Source organism: Anarhichas minor, unplaced genomic scaffold (genome assembly GCF_050575085.1).
Source record: "Anarhichas minor isolate MPS153535 unplaced genomic scaffold, ASM5057508v1 ptg000021l, whole genome shotgun sequence".
In the NCBI taxonomy this organism is placed as follows: Eukaryota; Metazoa; Chordata; class Actinopteri; order Perciformes; family Anarhichadidae; genus Anarhichas; species Anarhichas minor.
In genome coordinates, this window is record NW_027466467.1 from 3611950 (window position 1) to 3629688 (window position 17739).

Sequence of the window (17739 nt, forward strand, 5' to 3'; positions counted from 1 at the left end):
ACAACCAAAATCCTGCTCTGCTCCGTCTACAACAGATCCAGCAGCCCCGACAACTTCTGCAGCAAATGAACAACCAGCAGCTCCAGCCGAGTCCATCACACCTACAACAACTGCCTCACAGCCAGCAGCAGCAGCAGCGGGGCGCCGGCCTCCTGCAACCCCCCCACCTGCCCCGATTCCCCAACCAGCCTTTCTCGCGCGGCCCCATGCTGGCGCCCCTGACTGCCCTCGGAGGTAGCCTCCTGGGGCCTGTGCCTGTCTGGCCAGGGGGCCTGGGCCCCACAAGTGCAGCAGCCCTGGTCTGGGGCTTGCAACAGGCCGGCAGGGACTTCACTGGTCCTAGACTGCTGGGCGGTTACCACAACCCTGCCGGTCAGGGCAGCAGCAGGTACAGAGGGGGGAAAAGTGGAGGAGGCTTTAATGGGATGTAGAGAGACGGTTTAACTGCACCAGCTGGTTAAACCAAGGAACTTTCCCGAAAACTACCACCCTGTGTGGAGGTCGAAACACGCACATCCTGAATACTAACCGGTGCTAGACTGAAGGAAGGAGGAGTGACCCCACACTGTATGAAGCTCCCAAGGTTCATTATTAACTTAAAATCAGGGTGAAGTCTAACCCTGACCCAAAACACTTATAGCACAAATCAGTTTCCTAGAATCTTGACGTTTCAGTCACTTGGGTTCATCAAATTGGTTACAGAAAGAATGTTGGCAATACAAACTCATCTTTTGTTGAGTGCAGAAATGGGGGATGGACAAATGAGGATATGCAACTATGGTCCCAAGGCGGGATTCGAACCCGGAACAAGGCACTGGAACCACTTCGCTTAAAGTTAGGTTGGAAAGGAATTGTTTTGTTTTTTTAAAATAAGTTTTAAAGAATTGATGTCGGGTATGTGTAAAGTAACAAAAACATGATTTATTTTGACGGGTGTCTTCCATTGAAGTCAATACAACTCGTGTAAATCCAAAGATCTCCTTCTGGTCGCAGTGCTGCTGCAGACCTGCCTCCACCTTTTTAAAGTCTTTTGTCACTGGTTTGTATTGGGATTTCTTTTTTCAAATTCAAACTACTGTTCTCCTGCAGGGTGGCTTCTAAAATACTCCCTTTGATGTGTTGATTAGTTGTTGATCGACTTTTCTCTTCATTCATGAAAAATGCAGTAGACAAGCGAGCTGCGCTGAAACAACCATCAAAAGTAATGCGAGGGAGCTAGTCCTGCAACTAACGATTATTTGCATTATCGATCAATCTGTTTGGTTGACCGACTACCGACGGTTCTGTCGAGGATTTTGAGCGTGCAATGCTAATAGTGGCAAGTGTAGCATTCACCTTCTACATTATAATTTCCCACATCCCAAAGAGACGTATCATCACCATCATTCAAAAATCTGATATGTTTACTATCGTATAATTTTAAAAAAAAAGACAATCATCACATTTGAGGAACTGAAAACAGTGAAAAACATTTTTCTTTCTTGGAAGAATTACTTCAATTAATTTTCTGGAATCGTTTAGTATTCGATACCGTAGAGAGCTTATCAGCAAAGACATACAGAACATTGATCAGGCCGTTCATATTATTTTGAATTAGATTTGTTCTACTTGTATCAACTTTAATGGAGGAGCACATTCTTAGTTCTAGAACATTGTGTTTATTACTTTGCAACCATCAGACACTTTTTTTTTCCCACCCTTTTAAAGTCACTAAGAAGATTATCTGCCACCCTGTGAATTTGTATTTTCTTTAACCAATTTTTTGAACTTTTTATGCAGTGTGGACTAAAATAAGTTGTTGTTCCTGCTTACACAGCAGAAACCAGCTGCTGTAGAGTAGAACAGAAACCTGCTCTGTTTACTACCTTCTGTAACCACAACCTGTCGACCACTTCCTGTTGACATGTTGTTGCCGAAGAAGTCCGGCACTAGTGGAAAATGCCCCTGCCCCTTTTTTTTTTTTTACATGTGTACAGGATATGAAAAGAACAGTTGAGCAGATGCCATGTTTTCAGAGGTTTTATTTAATCTCACTCGGACCCGACCCGGCATCTTTTTAAACTCTGCCTCTGAGAGATTCTCTTCTTACTGAATGGTAGGTAAACTGAGTAAACGTCCCTGTTTTTTTTATCCGTGCGTTGCTCTGAGAGCATTGACTGTACGTTAAAAAGCCGCTGGATGGATTCCAATTCCCAGCTCTTTTTTTTTTTTTTTTTTTTTTTTTTTTTTTTTTTTTTTTTTTAAACGCACCATCAACTTGACGGTTTGAACGGTTTTCTGTCAACGACTTTGTAGTCCAGCAACCCGACGAATTCATTTCTCAAAAGGAAACTTTGAGCTGCTTATTTGTTCTCGTTGCATCATGGCCATAACCAACGTGAACCTGATTCTTAAAGTGGACTCTTGAGACTATTAAAGAACTTTAAAATAACAACCTGTAAAGGAATACGATGGACAGACACTTCATCCAGTGGGCTCTTAATGTCTTGTAAAAAAAGAAAAATAAGCGTTTTTTTGTACTGAATGTTTTGGTTTGTTACTCTGGGAGCTGCTTGTGTTTAGTTGCTGTTGTTTGTACAGTAGGACGTGACCCTGTAACAGACTCGTTTTAACTTTTTAAAAAAAAATGTTTTTTTACACCTTTTTTTGTATTAAAAGTTGCCTGCGTAAACCAGCGGATTTGCTTGGAGATGTTCTTGACCTCAGATCGAGCTGCTGGGTTGTGCACAGTGGAGGTTCTGAGTCAAGGGCCCACTCGGTTCCAGTAAACAAGACCTGAAAGGTTTTATTATTTTTACTCTGTCCACAATACTTGTGGACAAACCACCGGTTTGTACAAACTGCATCCGACCTCGTCTGAAGGCAAATACAGCGCCTATGAAACGTCTTCAATTAAAGTAGATTTAAAGACTTTGGACCCTATTTTTTTCCAATGTTTTTATGTCTTAAGTGACTGAGGACAACGATTTCACCATCAGAGAAGTCTCGTTCTGACATCTCGCTTCACATCCACATTGTTCAAATCTGCCAAATATGCACCCATGATATCTAAAATGTTTTAGATAACACTAAACTACGCTTTCTGTTCTCCAACACAACAAACTCTGACAACACTTCATCTCTCCAGCTGTCACTCACGTTCACAACGTTGTCTTCCGGCAACAAGGCACACAATAACAAACGGAGAGTGAAAGATAAAGAACGTGTTAAAGAGTTAATATTATTAAAGGTTCTCTGGAGCATTCGGAGAGGATTCGGAGAGGCATTCGAGCAGAACACATTTGCTCCACAGGACGTTTCCCAGTAGACTTAGATTCTTCTGCCTCAAACACCCTCTGGTAGTAGAACTACAGATGTGTCTGCAAACACCTGAAGCCAGAAGAAAAGAAGATTTTCTACATCAACAGTGTCCACCTCTAAGAAACCTCTGAAAAGAAGCTGGCAGTGGAAACTCAGGTCAGTCAATACGTTTCAACACTTAAAGTAAAACAGAACATTAAAAGATGGCTGCTGAAGCTAATGACATCTTTTGATGAAGATTTTGGAAAATGTTCCATAAAATGACACTGATGTGTTCAAGTGACTTGTTTTGTCTGATCAACAGTCCAAAATCAAAACTTTATAACTACACAGGACTAAAAAATACCAACAAATATTTACATTTGCCACAGAGTTTATTTTCAGAGACGATACAGAAAGCAGTAGTTTTGTCGAGGGAAGCAGTGAGACCCTAACTTCCGGGTTGTCCTATTAAACGCTGTCACACCTGCAGTTCTTTTTAAACCCTCTGAACATCACACAGGTGTTCAGGTACTCTGGTTGATTACACCTCTTCTCAGGACTTTGTGGATGTTCAGAGACTAATTTAATGATGTCTTCCTGAGTTTCATGTTAGCTTTATTAAACCTGTTAAAGTGGGGTAAATTACACCTTTATCCCTCTTAGTGGAAGATGAAGATTTGTGACATCAATTCCCATCAAAGCTGCGGTCCACTAACCACCTGATCACAGGTGTGATCATCCAGAGTAACTGAAAACAGGTGTGTGTGTGTGTGGAAAAGGTGCTCAAGAACTAAAGCAACACAGATAATGACACATCACGGCTCATCGCAGTTTATTAACGTGTATGTTTATTAATTATTTATGTTAATTAGTTGTCAATGTAAGCTTTCTCCGTCTGTTTCAAGATCTCAGCTGTTAAGGTGAGTTCAACGTTTTTATTATTAATTGAGATGATTCACAAAATAAAACAATGACAAACTATCTTTTGACTTCTCCTGCTGGAGATAAAGAACAAACTGTGGCTTTCAAAGTTGACCTGTGTTCATCAATCAATCAACATGTAGTAAAGACCAACAGTTTTGTTTTGAAACATGTTTTATCTTTTTAACAGTGTCAGCTGTGGGAAATTCAGGAATCAGGCAGTTGCCAAAATACAATAGATCAAAATTAAGCGCAATTGTAAGAAATAGATTGTAAAAGGTCGAGGTACATTTGACATTTATTTCATTTGCAATAAATAAAAAATACAATAAAACCAGAAAAACTCCACAATAAAGAAGCACAAAGAAACACGGAGCTCCTTGGCCAGCAGGAAGCTGAAGAAACAAACAAACTCGTATATTATTAATGATTTAAAGAAGCGCTGAGCTCGTCTGCAGGGACAATAATTTATAAAAAAAGTTTAACTATACCTGTTTGATACAGTGTCATTCTTATGGAAAGTGCATTCAAAACAGAATTTTAAGATACAATCTTCACATAACATGATAGTAAAACCTCATAAATCCAGTTAGTGATAAATAAACATGTAATAAACATGTTTATTACATGTAATAAACATGTTTGTCTTATGATGATCTTGATGTGAGGTAGAACTGATGGAGCAGATTTAAAGAAAACAATGAGGCGTTAGAAGTTAAAAGCTCAGTCGAGTCCTCGTGTTTAACTTGAAACTCACACTTTACTTTTTATTCCAGACACGTTTCTATGTTTTAACAGCAGGTGTGGTGTAACAGTGAGTTCAGACTGTCAGTGTTACGATGTTTAGCTGCCCATCACAGTCAAAGGTTCGAGTAAATATAAACCCAAACCGGCTCAAATAGAAGTGGATTGTCTCCCCTTAGGCTGTCATTAAAAAAAAACAATCAACATGAGATTAATTAAAATTAGTATCAGTAAAAATGCATTGTAGAGTTAACATTGTTTGCGGTAAATAAAAAGTCTTATAATTATAATATGACTGTTATTATAATAACAGTGTGGCCTGGAAGAAGACCTGTGCAGAAGATATGATGCTTCTATTAGTCCTATTTAGAACTCGGGGTGGTGATGCACTTCTGCCTCCTGAAACGGCCTCAAATCAAGAGCATCCGTCACATTCACTCTGACACAATCAGCTTCACTTTGAAAACTCCCAAAATCTCACATTGAACATTCAGTCTCAGAGTGTTGGACGACTGAACGAGCCCCTGTTTGTGTTTAATGTTCTCCATGACGGCTGGTCCAAACACCGTCAGCACACACACACGGAGCAGGGGTCAGAGGTCACTTGCGGTGCGTTGCTGTGGGCGGCCGGTGCTCATTGTCATGGCGCTTCAGCAGAGGATTCAGATCTGTCTCCAGCTCCCTCTGCTTCTGTAATAAACCCTGAACACACACACACACACACACACACAGGACTAAACGTGATGATATCTCAGCATCTGCTGGTTCCATTTCACCATGTTTTGTTTCTCACAAGTCCCCCAGTTTTAGGAGAGTTGTACTAAACACCATAACAACACCGGCAATAACCGTTATTATTGACACAAATTTAACGAAAGTTTACAATCATAAAACAGAAAAACAGCAAATCTTTACATCGGAAAAGCTGCTACCAGAAAGTGTGTCTGTCTGCCTGTGCGTTTTGTCTGCCTGTGTGTATTTGTCTGTGTGTGTGTGTGTGCGCGTGCGTGCGTTTTGTCTGTCTGTCTTTGTGTGTGTGTGTTACCTGCCGTAGCTGGGCCAGGCCTCTGAGGATCTCCTGCTGTCGGTGTGTCTGTGTGTTACGAAGCAGTTCAGAGTGGAGGAGTCGATGTGAGGGAGCAGCAGGAGGAGATGCTGTGCTCTGAGGAGGAGCTTCTGACGAGGAGAAGAATTAACAGAATAGTTTACTCTCAGTATATAAAGCAGACGTTATGCTGTTTCCTCTTATTGTAGTGTGACTGTTGTTACTGGTGTGTTCTCTGTATGCATCTATTGAAAGGAAGATGAATCCCTCCTCTGTTGAAGTTCCTAAAGTTGACAATTTGAGGATCTGATATTAGAGAATATTTGGTTATTTTGCTCAAAAACAAACAATTAATGGATTATCTAAATAGATTACATCAATCAAATCTACCAGTTAATATTTCCAGCAGCATAAGTTCACTCACTGTAATCGAGCAGCATTTTCTGTTGATCGACTAACTGACGAATCAACTGATCGGTGTGTGTGTGTGTGTGTGTGTGTGTGTGTGTGTGTGTGTGTGTGTGTGTGTGTGTGTGTGTGTGTGTGTGTGTGTGTGTGTGTGTGTGTGTGTGTGTGTGTGTGTGTGTGTGTGTGTGTGTGTGTGTGTGTCACCTGTGTGTGTTGGCAGTGGGGGGGTGTCAGCAGGCTCCAGTGGATCCATGTTGAAGACTTCATCAGTCCGGACGTAAGGAATGAACTCCGGAGGAGGAGGAGGAGGGGCGGAGGAGGAAGGTGCCCGCTGAGGAGAGCGCCCCCTGGAGGAGACGACGACGCAAGACATCGAAACAGAGGAGTGAGCTAAACGTAGATTCACTTCACCGTCAATGGAGCTGCTGAGTGGACAGGCTTTTATATTTAAACAGTAAAGAAATGTTTTACTTCTTCCTAACTTCACACAGATAACTGCCTGCATTTAAAGGAGTTACAGCTGCTCGTTCTTCCTGCTTTGTTTCACTTAAGACGGTTCAATGAATGTAGAAGGATGCATGATTTTATTGTGAAAAACGTTGAAGTGTAATATGCAACAGAGAAACACAGAGCCAAGTTCCCATCTTCTCATTTTAATGTATATCATCTAATAAGCACTTTGTAAATAACACTATCTTGATTTGACTGTTACCTGGTAAAAAAGGCTGGTCATTTTCAGGTTGAAACTCTTCCTGTTTTCTTTTTTTAAAGGGGATCTGGGGTTTAACAGGAAGTGCAGTCAGAGCTGCTCACCTTTCAGTGTTGACTGCTGCTAAGATGCCGAGTCCTCTGGAAACATTCTCCACCTGGAGCAATAAAGGTTTGTGTCAAGAGTGTGGTAAGGTTTTAGATTAAATCAAATTTAAGACAAAAGCAGCCATCAAAATTTAGTATGAGGGTCTACAGTCCTACCCTCATGGTGGGACTGGTTCTGGTCTGTGAGGGGTTGGAGCAGAGACGAGGCTCCTCGTGCTGAGGAGGAGGAGGAGGAGGAGGAGGAGGAGGAGGAGGGTCGGTCCTGGACAGACAAGTCCTCTCCTGCAGAGCGAGGAGCTCAGCCTGTCTCCTCTGTCGACTCTCCTGTCTGTTCCTCTGCAGAGGGGCCGGGTAACGCTCCGAGGCCGGAACGAACCGATGGCTGGGCCTGGAAGAGACAGGTACAGGTACAGGGGGGTCAGAGTAAATACTGCTGGAGGAACAGGGTACAGAGGGATCAGAGTAAATACTGCTGGAGGAACAGGGTACAGGGGGGTCAGAGTAAATACTGCTGGAGGAATAGGGTACAGAGGGGTCAGAGTAAATACTGCTGGAGGAATAGGGTACAGAGGGGTCAGAGTAAATACTGCTGGAGGAACAGGGTACAGGGGGGTCAGAGTAAATACTGCTGGAGGAATAGGGTACAGAGGGGTCAGAGTAAATACTGCTGGAGGAACAGGGTACAGGGGGGTCAGAGTAAATACTGCTGGAGGAACAGGGTACAGGGGGGTCAGAGTAAATACTGCTGGAGGAACAGGGTACAGAGGGGTCAGAGTAAATACTGACCGGGTTGAGCTCTTAATTCTTGAAGACATTACAGAGGTTGTGGGAGAGATTTTGGATTTCTTAATTGGGCATTTCAAACTTGAAAGGACTGAATGAGGAACTAGATCTGCTTCTTTACCTTCTATATAATGAAACGTGAGCGCAGATCATTTATATTTATTTTATTATTTTGAATCAACATTCAGGAGGATCCTGTTGTAGTCAGGTGAGATGACTTCAGACATAAATGTGAGACTTGTGTGTGTTTCTACCTCTGTGTGTTCCACTCCGGCCTCCTCTTGTCCATCCTGCTCTTATCTGTCCTGGCAAACGCTTCATATGGGCCTCCTCCTCCTCCTGCTGGCAGACAGATGTTCTCCTTGCCGGTTCTCACCGCTCGGTTCCTGATGTTTGGAGGAGCAGCAGAGAGAGGAGGAGGAGGTGTCCGGTACTGTACGGAGACGTCAGGAGTCTGAACTCTGAGCGGTAGAGAGGGAGCTGCTTCCACACACACACACACACACACACACACACACACACACACACACACACACACACACACACACACACACACACACACACACACACACACACACACACACACACACACACACACACACACACACACACACACACACACACACACACACACACACACACACACACACACACACACACACACACACACACACACACACACACAAAAGATAAGCTGTTTAAGGATTTTCAACATCCACATTAAGTCATCAAATATTAAAACCACATCTCTTTGTGACACTGATTTGATAAAATAATCAGAAAAATACAGATGTGATCAGAGTGGGAACGCAGCAACTTAAGTATTAAAAAAATGTTACATGTTACATAAATTAAAAGAGTTACATGACAAGTTTGACAAACTGTGTATACAAACACAGTATAAGACATCTTTACAAAAACAACCTGGAGACACTAGAGTGGAAACACATCCTCACATGTAAACAGTGTTTTAAAAAACAGACGGCTCAGTGTGGATACTACCGTTTCCGATAGTAGTACTCGTATTGGCAGTAACAGTATTTGTAGCAGTCATAGTTGAGTTACCCGTCTGTGCAGCGGCGTCTCTGTTCGGGGAGGATGAACTGTTGACTTCCTCCTCCAAACACTCGCTCTGCCTGGTAGCTGCACACAAACAGAGTGATCATTAAAAAACAAGGTCTTCATCACACCTGTTGTTTAGTCAGCAATAAGAGTTCCAGTGGTGCAAAGTAACGAAGTACATTTACTCGAGTACTGTACTGTATTTCCATTTCATGTTTATACTTCACCACATGTATTTTGCAGCAACAGCAGCTAACAACTTTATATCATAATTTTGCCGTTTGACTCTAAATGGACCATAATTTACTAAATGAACATCATGCTGTACTGAAGAAGACTTGAAACTAGAGATTGAGACCATAAACTCATGTTTACAATGTTTACTGAGGTAATAAATCAAGAGAGAAGTAAAGTCATTTTCTCATAGTTCTTCCTCAATAAGTACTTTTACTTTTGAAACTGTCAATACATTCTGATAATACTTTAATTAAGTAGAATTGTAAATACAGTACATTAACTTTTTTATTTATATTTGACATTACAACATTGTTGTATTGGCACTTTTACTTCAGTAAAGGATCTTTGTACTTCTTCCACCACTGCAGAGTTTGATTGACAGTTTTCACACCCTGAGAATGTGTTTCAGTTTTATCGTAGTGCAATTATTTGTATTTGTATTGCAGTAATATTGCAGTAGTACTACAGCTCACCGCTGGTCTCCAGCGTCTCCTGCTGTCTTCCGCCGTCGTCGTTGTGTGTTGTCTTTTGCTGCTCTGCCTGGTTGTTCGACTGCAAATGCACACAGAAGTCAAACACTGACACAGCTAAATTATCAGACGACAGTAATAACTTCGTTGTGGATAAAACGACTGAGGAATCGTGCCCTGTTTGTGTTCTGACCTTCTGTTTCTCCTTCACTGTGTCCTGCTTGTACCGTCTCTCCAGCATCTCTCTCTCCAGCGCCAGCCTCCTCTCTTCCTCCTCCAACTCCTCCCTCCTCCTCGCCTCCTCTCTCCTCCTCTGCAGCCGACGCTCCTCCACCTGGGCCTCGATCGCTCGCTGTGGGGGGATGGTAAAATATTCAGGAAGTGATAAAACCTCACTGCATTCCTCCTCATCCTCCTCATCTTCCTCCTCCTACCTGCAGCTCCAGCTGCTTGAGCCTCCTCCTGTCTCTCTCTTCTATCTGGGCGGGGTCCAGCAGGGCGGTCATGGTCCTCAGATGGCTGGAAGTAAACAGGAGAACAAAGATCACTAAACATTTACTGGTAAACATTTGGAGTGAGCCTGGTTCAGGACCTCCGACTCACTGCCCACATCCTCGATTTGTTCGGAAACTCTCTTTTGAAGGTTAGATTAATTCCAGAAAAATACCAAAAGTGGGACAAATTAACTGAATTTCAGCCACAGACTGTATGTAAGAAGTAGACGTAGTCGTGGTGACATCAACCATTGGTTTGTAAACTGCCGTTTTTGAAGCCCCGAGTTCGGCATTTTGGTCGTAACTACCTTGTTTTTTTGCCACCAGTGAACAGAAGTTAACATAATTGGACTGAAGAGGAGTGACGTAGAGCCGCCGTATAAGTCTCTGGTAGCGACCTGTCAATCACCGTGTTGCCCCGCCTTATGGTCTACTTGACTCTAAATGGACCATAAGTTACTAAATGAACATCATGCTGTATTGAAGAAGACTTGAAACTAGAGATTGAGACCATAAACTCATGTTTACAATGTTTACTGAGGGAATAAATCAAGAGAGAAGTAGAGTCATTTTCTCATAGACTTCTATACAATCAGAGGAGTCGCCCCCTGATGGTCATTAGAGAGAATGCAGGTTTAAGGCACTTCTGCATTTGCTTCACTCCACAGAACCGGAGGTTGCCTCCTGGTTTCAGCTCATTGTTTGTCTGTCCGACTCACAGATCTACTGTTTTGGTTTTCTTTCACCACTTTGTGACATTCACGGATCCATAAACTGGTTAAAATACATATTTTTTTCAGAGTTGTTCATATGCTCCTCAACCCTCGGTGCCTCCTGCCCTCTCACCCCTTCCTCCTACCTGGCTCTGGTCAGGTGTCCGCTGGTTGTATCTACGCTGGCTCTCCCCACACTCTCTGCTCCACAGCTGCTGGCGGCCTCCCATACCAGAGACAGGCTGGACGAGGGCTCCCACTCCCCTCGCTCAGAGACAATGGACGGAGCTGGAGGTGGAGCTGAAGGAGGTGGAGCTGAAGGAGGTGGAGCTGAAGGAGCTGCAGTCTGGACTGGAGGTCGTCTCAGAGAGTCAAAGTGTGTCGCCCAGAGCTCGTGGTCCACCGTCTGCAGAGACACGTTCAAACAGTAATGAAACTGAAACACAGTGAAACATTAACACGTCTCTACTGTACTTGTCTCTGGTCTCTACTGGGTCTCTACTGTACTTGTCTCTGGTCTCTACTATCTCTACTGTACCTGGCTCTGGTCTCTACTGTACCTGGCTCTGGTCTCTACTGAGTCACTACTGTACCTGGCTCTGGTCTCTGTCTCCACTGTACCTGGCTCTGGTCTCTACTGTCTCTACTGTACCTGGCTCTGGTCTCTACTGGGTCTCTACTGTACCTGGCTCTGGCCTCTACTGTCTCTACTGTACCTGGCCTCTACTGTCTCTACTGTACCTGGCCTCTACTGTCTCTACTGTACCTGGCCTCTACTGTCTCTACTGTACTTGTCTCTGGTCTCTACTATCTCTACTGTACCTGGCTCTGGTCTCTACTGTACCTGGCTCTGGTCTCTACTGAGTCACTACTGTACCTGGCTCTGGCCTCTACTGTCTCTACTGTACCTGGCCTCTACTGTCTCTACTGTACCTGGCCTCTACTGTCTCTACTGTACCTGGCCTCTACTGTCTCTACTGTACCTGGCTCTGGTCTCTACTGGGTCTCTACTGTACCTGGCTCTGGTCTCTACTGGGTCTCTACTGTACCTGGCTCTGGTCTCTACTGGGTCTCTACTGTACCTGGCTCTGCAGCAGCTTCTCTCGTCTCCTGCGTTCACTCGTCTCCTCTCTCTGCTGGTCCAGCTCCTCCAGCCAGCGTCTCCTCTGCTCTTCTCTCCTCTCGGCACTCAGCAGCTCCTCCATCGGCGTGACCTCCTGAAGAGACGACACAGTTGTTTTTAAAGGACCACGACACCCTGAGCCACAGTGCTCATCGAGGTGTGTAAATAGTTTTCGGATAACAATTGAGGCACAAAGGAAGTATCACTGTCAGCAGTGTGGAGGGATACAAGAAGAAAGGCTCCATCAGGTTTGTGGACACCTTGATGAAAAATCAAACAAAAAGAGCTGCATCCAGGAGTCAGCTTTATATATATATATATATATATATATATATTTATATTTATATTTATATATATATATATATTTATATATATATATATATATATTTATATATATATATATATATATATATATATATATATATATTTATATATATATTTATATATATATATATAAATATATATATAAATATATATATATTTATATAAATATATATATAAATATATATATAAATATATATATATATATATATATATATATATATATATATATATAAATATATAAATATATATATATATATATATATATATATATATATAAATATATATATATATATATATATATATATATATATATAAATATATATATATAAATATATATATATATATATATATATATATATATATATTTTGAGTATTTAAGATACAGCTATACATTAGCAGCTATACATGTAAATGCTTTGCAGTCTAATTTTCCATCCATCAAAGATGTCGGGATACTTCTCCTCCCAACACTTCACAACTTTCCTTTTTGTTTTCACGTTCATCTGGTTCTTTGTCAGTTGAATCAATTTGTTCATCATAGCGTTGATCTTTTTTCTAATTTCGTTCTACGGCAAAAAAAAAGTAACGGCAACATTTAAATGTCACTAACATTCATTTATTTTTGGGGTGCTCTGTTCTAATGTCTCTAATTTTACATGTCAAAGACAACCTGGCAACCCGCTCTGGCTGCAGTGTGCAGATATGCTGCTCAGTGGGACAAAGACTTTACCCCGAGTCTGAGGCTGGATCTGATGGCTGCATGCTGATCTCTGTGGCTGACGGAGCTCTGAACTGAGAACACGCTCTCTGTGTCCTCCTCGGCCTGAAACACAAACACAAACACACACACGCACACGCACACACACACACACACACACACACACAGATTGTGAAATATATAATAGAAAGTAAATGTGTTTCCAGTCTTTCTCAACGTTGGACTTTGCTGTGTGCCAGGATTAATAAACCTGATATATTTAACTGAATATGTCAGTGAACATATTTTGTTAAATATTCAACACATTCATTTTGTTTTGCTTCAGATGACGGCGTTAAAATATAAAATATATACAAATAAACAAATGTGTTCTTCTTCTTTTTTCCCCACAGCAATGAAAACAACCCCAACAAAGTGAAACCCTAGAGATAGAAGGTGAAATATCTGCCGTACCTGAAGTCTGCCAGGAGCCGAGCACTGCTGCTTCAACGCCACTTGCTCATCTAACACACACACACACACACACACACACACACACACACACACACACACACACACACACACACACACACACACACACACACACACACACACACACACACACACACACACACACACACACACACAGTGTGGGATTATACATTTAGAATAAATTATGGTTGTGATCTGGATTGATCTATTACCTTTTAAGTAAGACTGGGAAACATATTGATATTATATCGATATTGTGATACGAGACTAGATAAACTCTTGGATGTAGGATAATGCTAAGGTTTTAAAAGCTTCATTACAGTAGAGTGATGTAATTTAAAACATATAAAGTAGTCATTATATCCACATTGATTATTTATCAAAAAATCGAATTGTTTAATAATTTAGTAAAAGCACTAATAGTTAGAGGTATTTATACATTTAGAAACCGGGCCTCAAATCAAAGAATCATTAAAGTATTTATCTCAAACATTTAATAATTGTAACTATATTATTATTATCATACTTTGAAAGGCATTTTTAAGAGCTTAAAGCACAAAAAACTCAGTTAATCTGCTTCGTCGGGACCGTGCGGCTGTGGTTTGGACATAATTGGACTGATCAACCCTCTAACTGTCATTACATTCTTGCTCAAAACCGAAAGAGTGATTGATCTTTGTGCAGCTAAACCAAAACTAGGAGCTAAAAGAGACTAAAACACTTAGTAAAATGTCTATAATTCTATAACTGATATAAATACTAGCGTTTTTAAAGTGTTATTGTGTGTTTACCTAGTTCTCTCCTCCACAGAGCCTTCTTGGCGTCGATGGCCGCTCTGCTTTCTGACTGTCGCTCCTCCAGCCAGCTGAACGGACATCCAGACAACCTGAACGACAGCAGCGACGCTCTGCATTTAACCGCCATTGTTTAGAAATACAGGTTTCTAAAAACACATCAGCGCACGAGGGGAGCCGCACTAATACTGCTTAAAGGTCTTGAAGAGTAAAACCAAAAGGGTGAATTGTGAAACTAAACATCTAACCAGAAAACATAATTTTATTGTTTGTTGAAGAGAAAACAATGTTTATTTTGTCCTCATATCGTTCCTGACGTGTTTATTAAACAGCAAAGACATGAAGAAGTGGAGTACAGGTCTGGTCTTACCACAGTTTGACCGTATTTACGGTGATCTAAGAAGAGAAGCTTGACCTCAACATTTACTGTAAATGTTGAGTGTACTGTAAATGTATCTAAATAGATATTTCAATGTCTTCTTCATGGTTTGCTCCTCACCTGTTGTCTTTATCCTGTGATCTTCCACTTGTATCAGTTCCTCCTCCTCTATCTTCCTCCTTCATCTCTCCTCCTCCTCCTCCTCCATTCATTGAGGAGCCAGCTTCTTTTAAGTCTGTTTGATTTACTAGAGAAGAAAAAGACATGAAGTTGTACATTATATTGACTAAGGGGAAGGTCCAGTGTCTGATACTGTTATGTTTGTTCCCTCTGTGCTGTAGCCGCCATCACCACTAACAACCATCACTACCAGTACCCTGAGTCTGGTGGTCCTCTGGTGGGTGTGGACCAACGCTGCAGGTCTGGACTGTGTGGAGGATCTTCTGCAGCTGCTCATTGGTCACACACACCACGCTGTCCTCCGGTCCTGTTAGTCCCTCCTTTCCAGCTGCTCGTGTCCCGCCGTTCTGAGGCCGTCCTGTTTTCCCGTCGGTCCTCAGGGAGCCGACGGTAGCGCCGTGTTTGTGTCTGTCGGACTTCACCTGCAGCAAGAAAACACACAAATTAAAGGCAGAGCCGATGAACGTGCTGTCAAGAGTAAAGCAGAGAAAAGGGGCACGCTGTGTGACACTTACCTTGGCCACAACTTTGACGCTTAGTCCTTTGTGATGCTCTTGTGTCTTGGATGATGTCAGAGTGCTGCTCCTACCCCCAGTGGTGGTGGTGTTGGAGGTAAAGGAGGCGGCTGCTCCTCCTGCCTTGCTCTTGGTTTCTTTGTGCCTCCCTGACTGCTGCTGGCGGGCTGGCCGCTCCTCTCTCTGCACCTCCTCCACACAGGACGGCTGTCTGGAGCTCAGGACGTTAGCTGCTCTGGGCCTGAAGGACGTCTGCTGAGATCGAGTTTAATCAAATCAGATGAGACGGCATTATCCTTCCAGCATTGTTGTTAATTGTAAACATAAACTTGCGCTGTATACTTCATTATGTTGTACTGTAAGGATGAATCCTACCTTTGCTGGATTCTTCTCCACGCCTGCAGTGGAAGAAAGACGCGACAGTAAGGAGTCATGAATATTACATTACACACACACACACACATGCATGTTCACTAAAACCTCTGTGGATCTAACATAAGGCAAAGCAAACAACTTAATTCTGAACTTGAACACCAGCCAACAGTTTTAAGATACTTATTAATGTCCTGCGTGGATATGAGGGGTGAATGTTCTCATAATAGCAATTAGTAAAACTAAACACATTTACAAACTGAAACACAGTTTAATATTAAAACAGCACACTAAAGTCAAAACCGTTGTCAAATTGTCACTAATTAATTTTCTGGTATATAACTAACTGATCAACTTCATTTTCTGCAAAGATTAGTTTAATACCTTTTTTTTTAACTAAGTGAACATAAGGAGCGAACAAGAAAAGCACATAAGTGAGTGAGTATCTCTGGAAAACTCAAGATTATAAGAGCAGAAAGTTCTCACCACGACTCAGTAGAATCAACTTGGGTTTTCCATTTTCAAGTTCAAACAGCAGGCCGTCTCTGTTCACGAACAGGGAAATACAACAACATGAAAGTAGTAAGCAGACCGACAAATGTAAATAACAATAATGTTTTCAACTGTCCAGTGTTTTTATTGTGGTTATAATTTAATGCTGTCTTGCTGAAAATATAATTTCCTAAACTGATGAACTAAAGTGAACAGACAGGTCCGTGAATTAGTGCCGGATTAGGGCCGAGTCAGTGCTGTACTCAGCAGAAACTGGAAAGCCACAGATTTCAGTCTTTTAACAGCTGGAATATTTGTTGATTTGCAAAGTCTCAGTCAGACGTAATTTAATAAATATTCCAGCAATAAGTGAGCCAGTGTGTGGGAGTTTCCTTCAAAGTATCTGTCTGCACCTCCATACCTGCAGAGCCCAGGAATACAAATTGTCAAATCATATTTAAGTTGCTTTTGGAGTCTTATGTAACTGCTTGTGTTACATAGGCTTATAATATCGTCTCATATCAATTGCAGGCCTGAAATGAATCAAATCGAAAATCGTGGCAGACTTGGTGATATCAGCAAATATAGTATTGTTGTCGAAAGAAGTAATATAATATTGCATCATGATGAAACCTGTGATTTACATTTACATACGTGCACTCTGCACGTTTGATCAGCAATGTTGCATGTTTGACGTAAAGCGTTTTGTTTGGTCGTAAACAATAAAACCCTATGCATTTCACTGCGACACATTCGGTCAGTGTGTTAGCCTAGCTAGCTAGTACCTAACTAACGGAATTTAAAAAAGATAAACGAAAAGAAACTCACCCGAGATTCATGCTGACAAAAAAGAGGTTTACCGTAAAGGCGGCACGTTTAACGAAAACCTTATAAAGACAGAAATAGATGCTTAATAAATAATTTAAGATTTAATAAAAGCGCTTCAGACCAGCTCAGAGCTGACCGCTCTGCCAGTTCCTGGTTTGTTTAAATTGTGTACGTCGGTTGCTGACAACGACCAAGAACGACTTCACCGATTGGCTTATTATTTTCCATTGTAAAAGTAACAGCCAATCAAACGCCACCATTTTGACGTTTACGTTCGACGATGCTGCGTTTAGGGTAACTGGGAATTTATTTGAAAACAAAATATAACGATTAATTACATTACGACTTAACAATACTACTACTTAGTTAACGATCACAATAGCTAATATACTTATATGTTATATACTTAAATGTATTACCACATATAGGGACTATTAATTTACATTAATGTGGACAATGTGCATATGTTTCAATATTCTCATTGCTATTTCCTACCCTAGTGTAGCTCATGAATCTTTCCATGTTTTGTGGTTATTTACATGTTATGGTAATTGTTTAGACTTTACTT

General features: G+C 41.5%; 2 protein-coding genes and 1 long non-coding RNA gene across 7 annotated transcripts in view; 2 read left to right on the forward strand and 1 right to left on the reverse strand.

The window, feature by feature from the left end:
• Window positions 1–2675, forward strand: part of tasora (transcription activation suppressor a) — a 35067-nt gene extending 32392 nt beyond the window's left edge. For 3 of the 5 annotated variants that reach the window (XR_012955721.1, XR_012955725.1, XR_012955724.1), the window contains one exon: window positions 36–167. Coding sequence is in view for 1 of the 5 variants with exons in the window: in XM_076095570.1 (XP_075951685.1) it covers window positions 36–431 (396 nt within the window). In the remaining 4 variants the exon portion in view is untranslated. Of the gene's footprint in view, window positions 1–35 lie in introns of all 5 variants that reach the window. The other 2 variants (XR_012955726.1, XM_076095570.1) reach the window with 2 other exon arrangements.
• Window positions 2676–4483: 1808 nt separating this feature from the next.
• ccdc66 (coiled-coil domain containing 66) lies at window positions 4484–17473 on the reverse strand. The gene is made up of 21 exons (XM_076095573.1): window positions 17172–17473; window positions 16338–16396; window positions 15855–15877; window positions 15480–15731; window positions 15161–15386; window positions 14905–15031; window positions 14403–14497; window positions 13594–13643; window positions 13153–13245; window positions 12058–12192; window positions 11122–11381; window positions 10203–10287; window positions 9962–10120; window positions 9772–9850; window positions 9065–9142; window positions 8254–8479; window positions 7373–7604; window positions 7214–7266; window positions 6605–6747; window positions 5993–6123; window positions 4484–5649 (listed from the first exon to the last, which is right to left on the reverse strand). The coding sequence occupies exons 1-21, from the start codon at window positions 17180–17182 to the stop codon at window positions 5548–5550; spliced, it is 2619 nt and encodes an 872-aa protein (XP_075951688.1). The 5' UTR covers window positions 17183–17473; the 3' UTR covers window positions 4484–5547.
• On the forward strand, window positions 7289–16153 carry LOC142954520 (uncharacterized). Its single transcript, XR_012955727.1, has 4 exons — window positions 7289–12346; window positions 13088–13575; window positions 14422–14627; window positions 15126–16153. It is a non-coding gene; the product is annotated as an uncharacterized LOC142954520 (long non-coding RNA).
• Window positions 17474–17739: the final 266 nt, after the last annotated feature.

Bases quoted from the DNA above. Each gene is read 5' to 3' on its own strand.
- ccdc66 (XM_076095573.1), bottom strand. The intron at 12,193-13,152 runs GTAAAGTCTTTG...TCGTCTCTTCAG, and splicing joins GATCCAGCCTCAGACTCGGG to GAGGTCACGCCGATGGAGGA. The intron at 9,143-9,771 runs GTGAGCTGTAGT...GTTTGTGTGCAG, and splicing joins GGAGACGCTGGAGACCAGCG to CTACCAGGCAGAGCGAGTGT.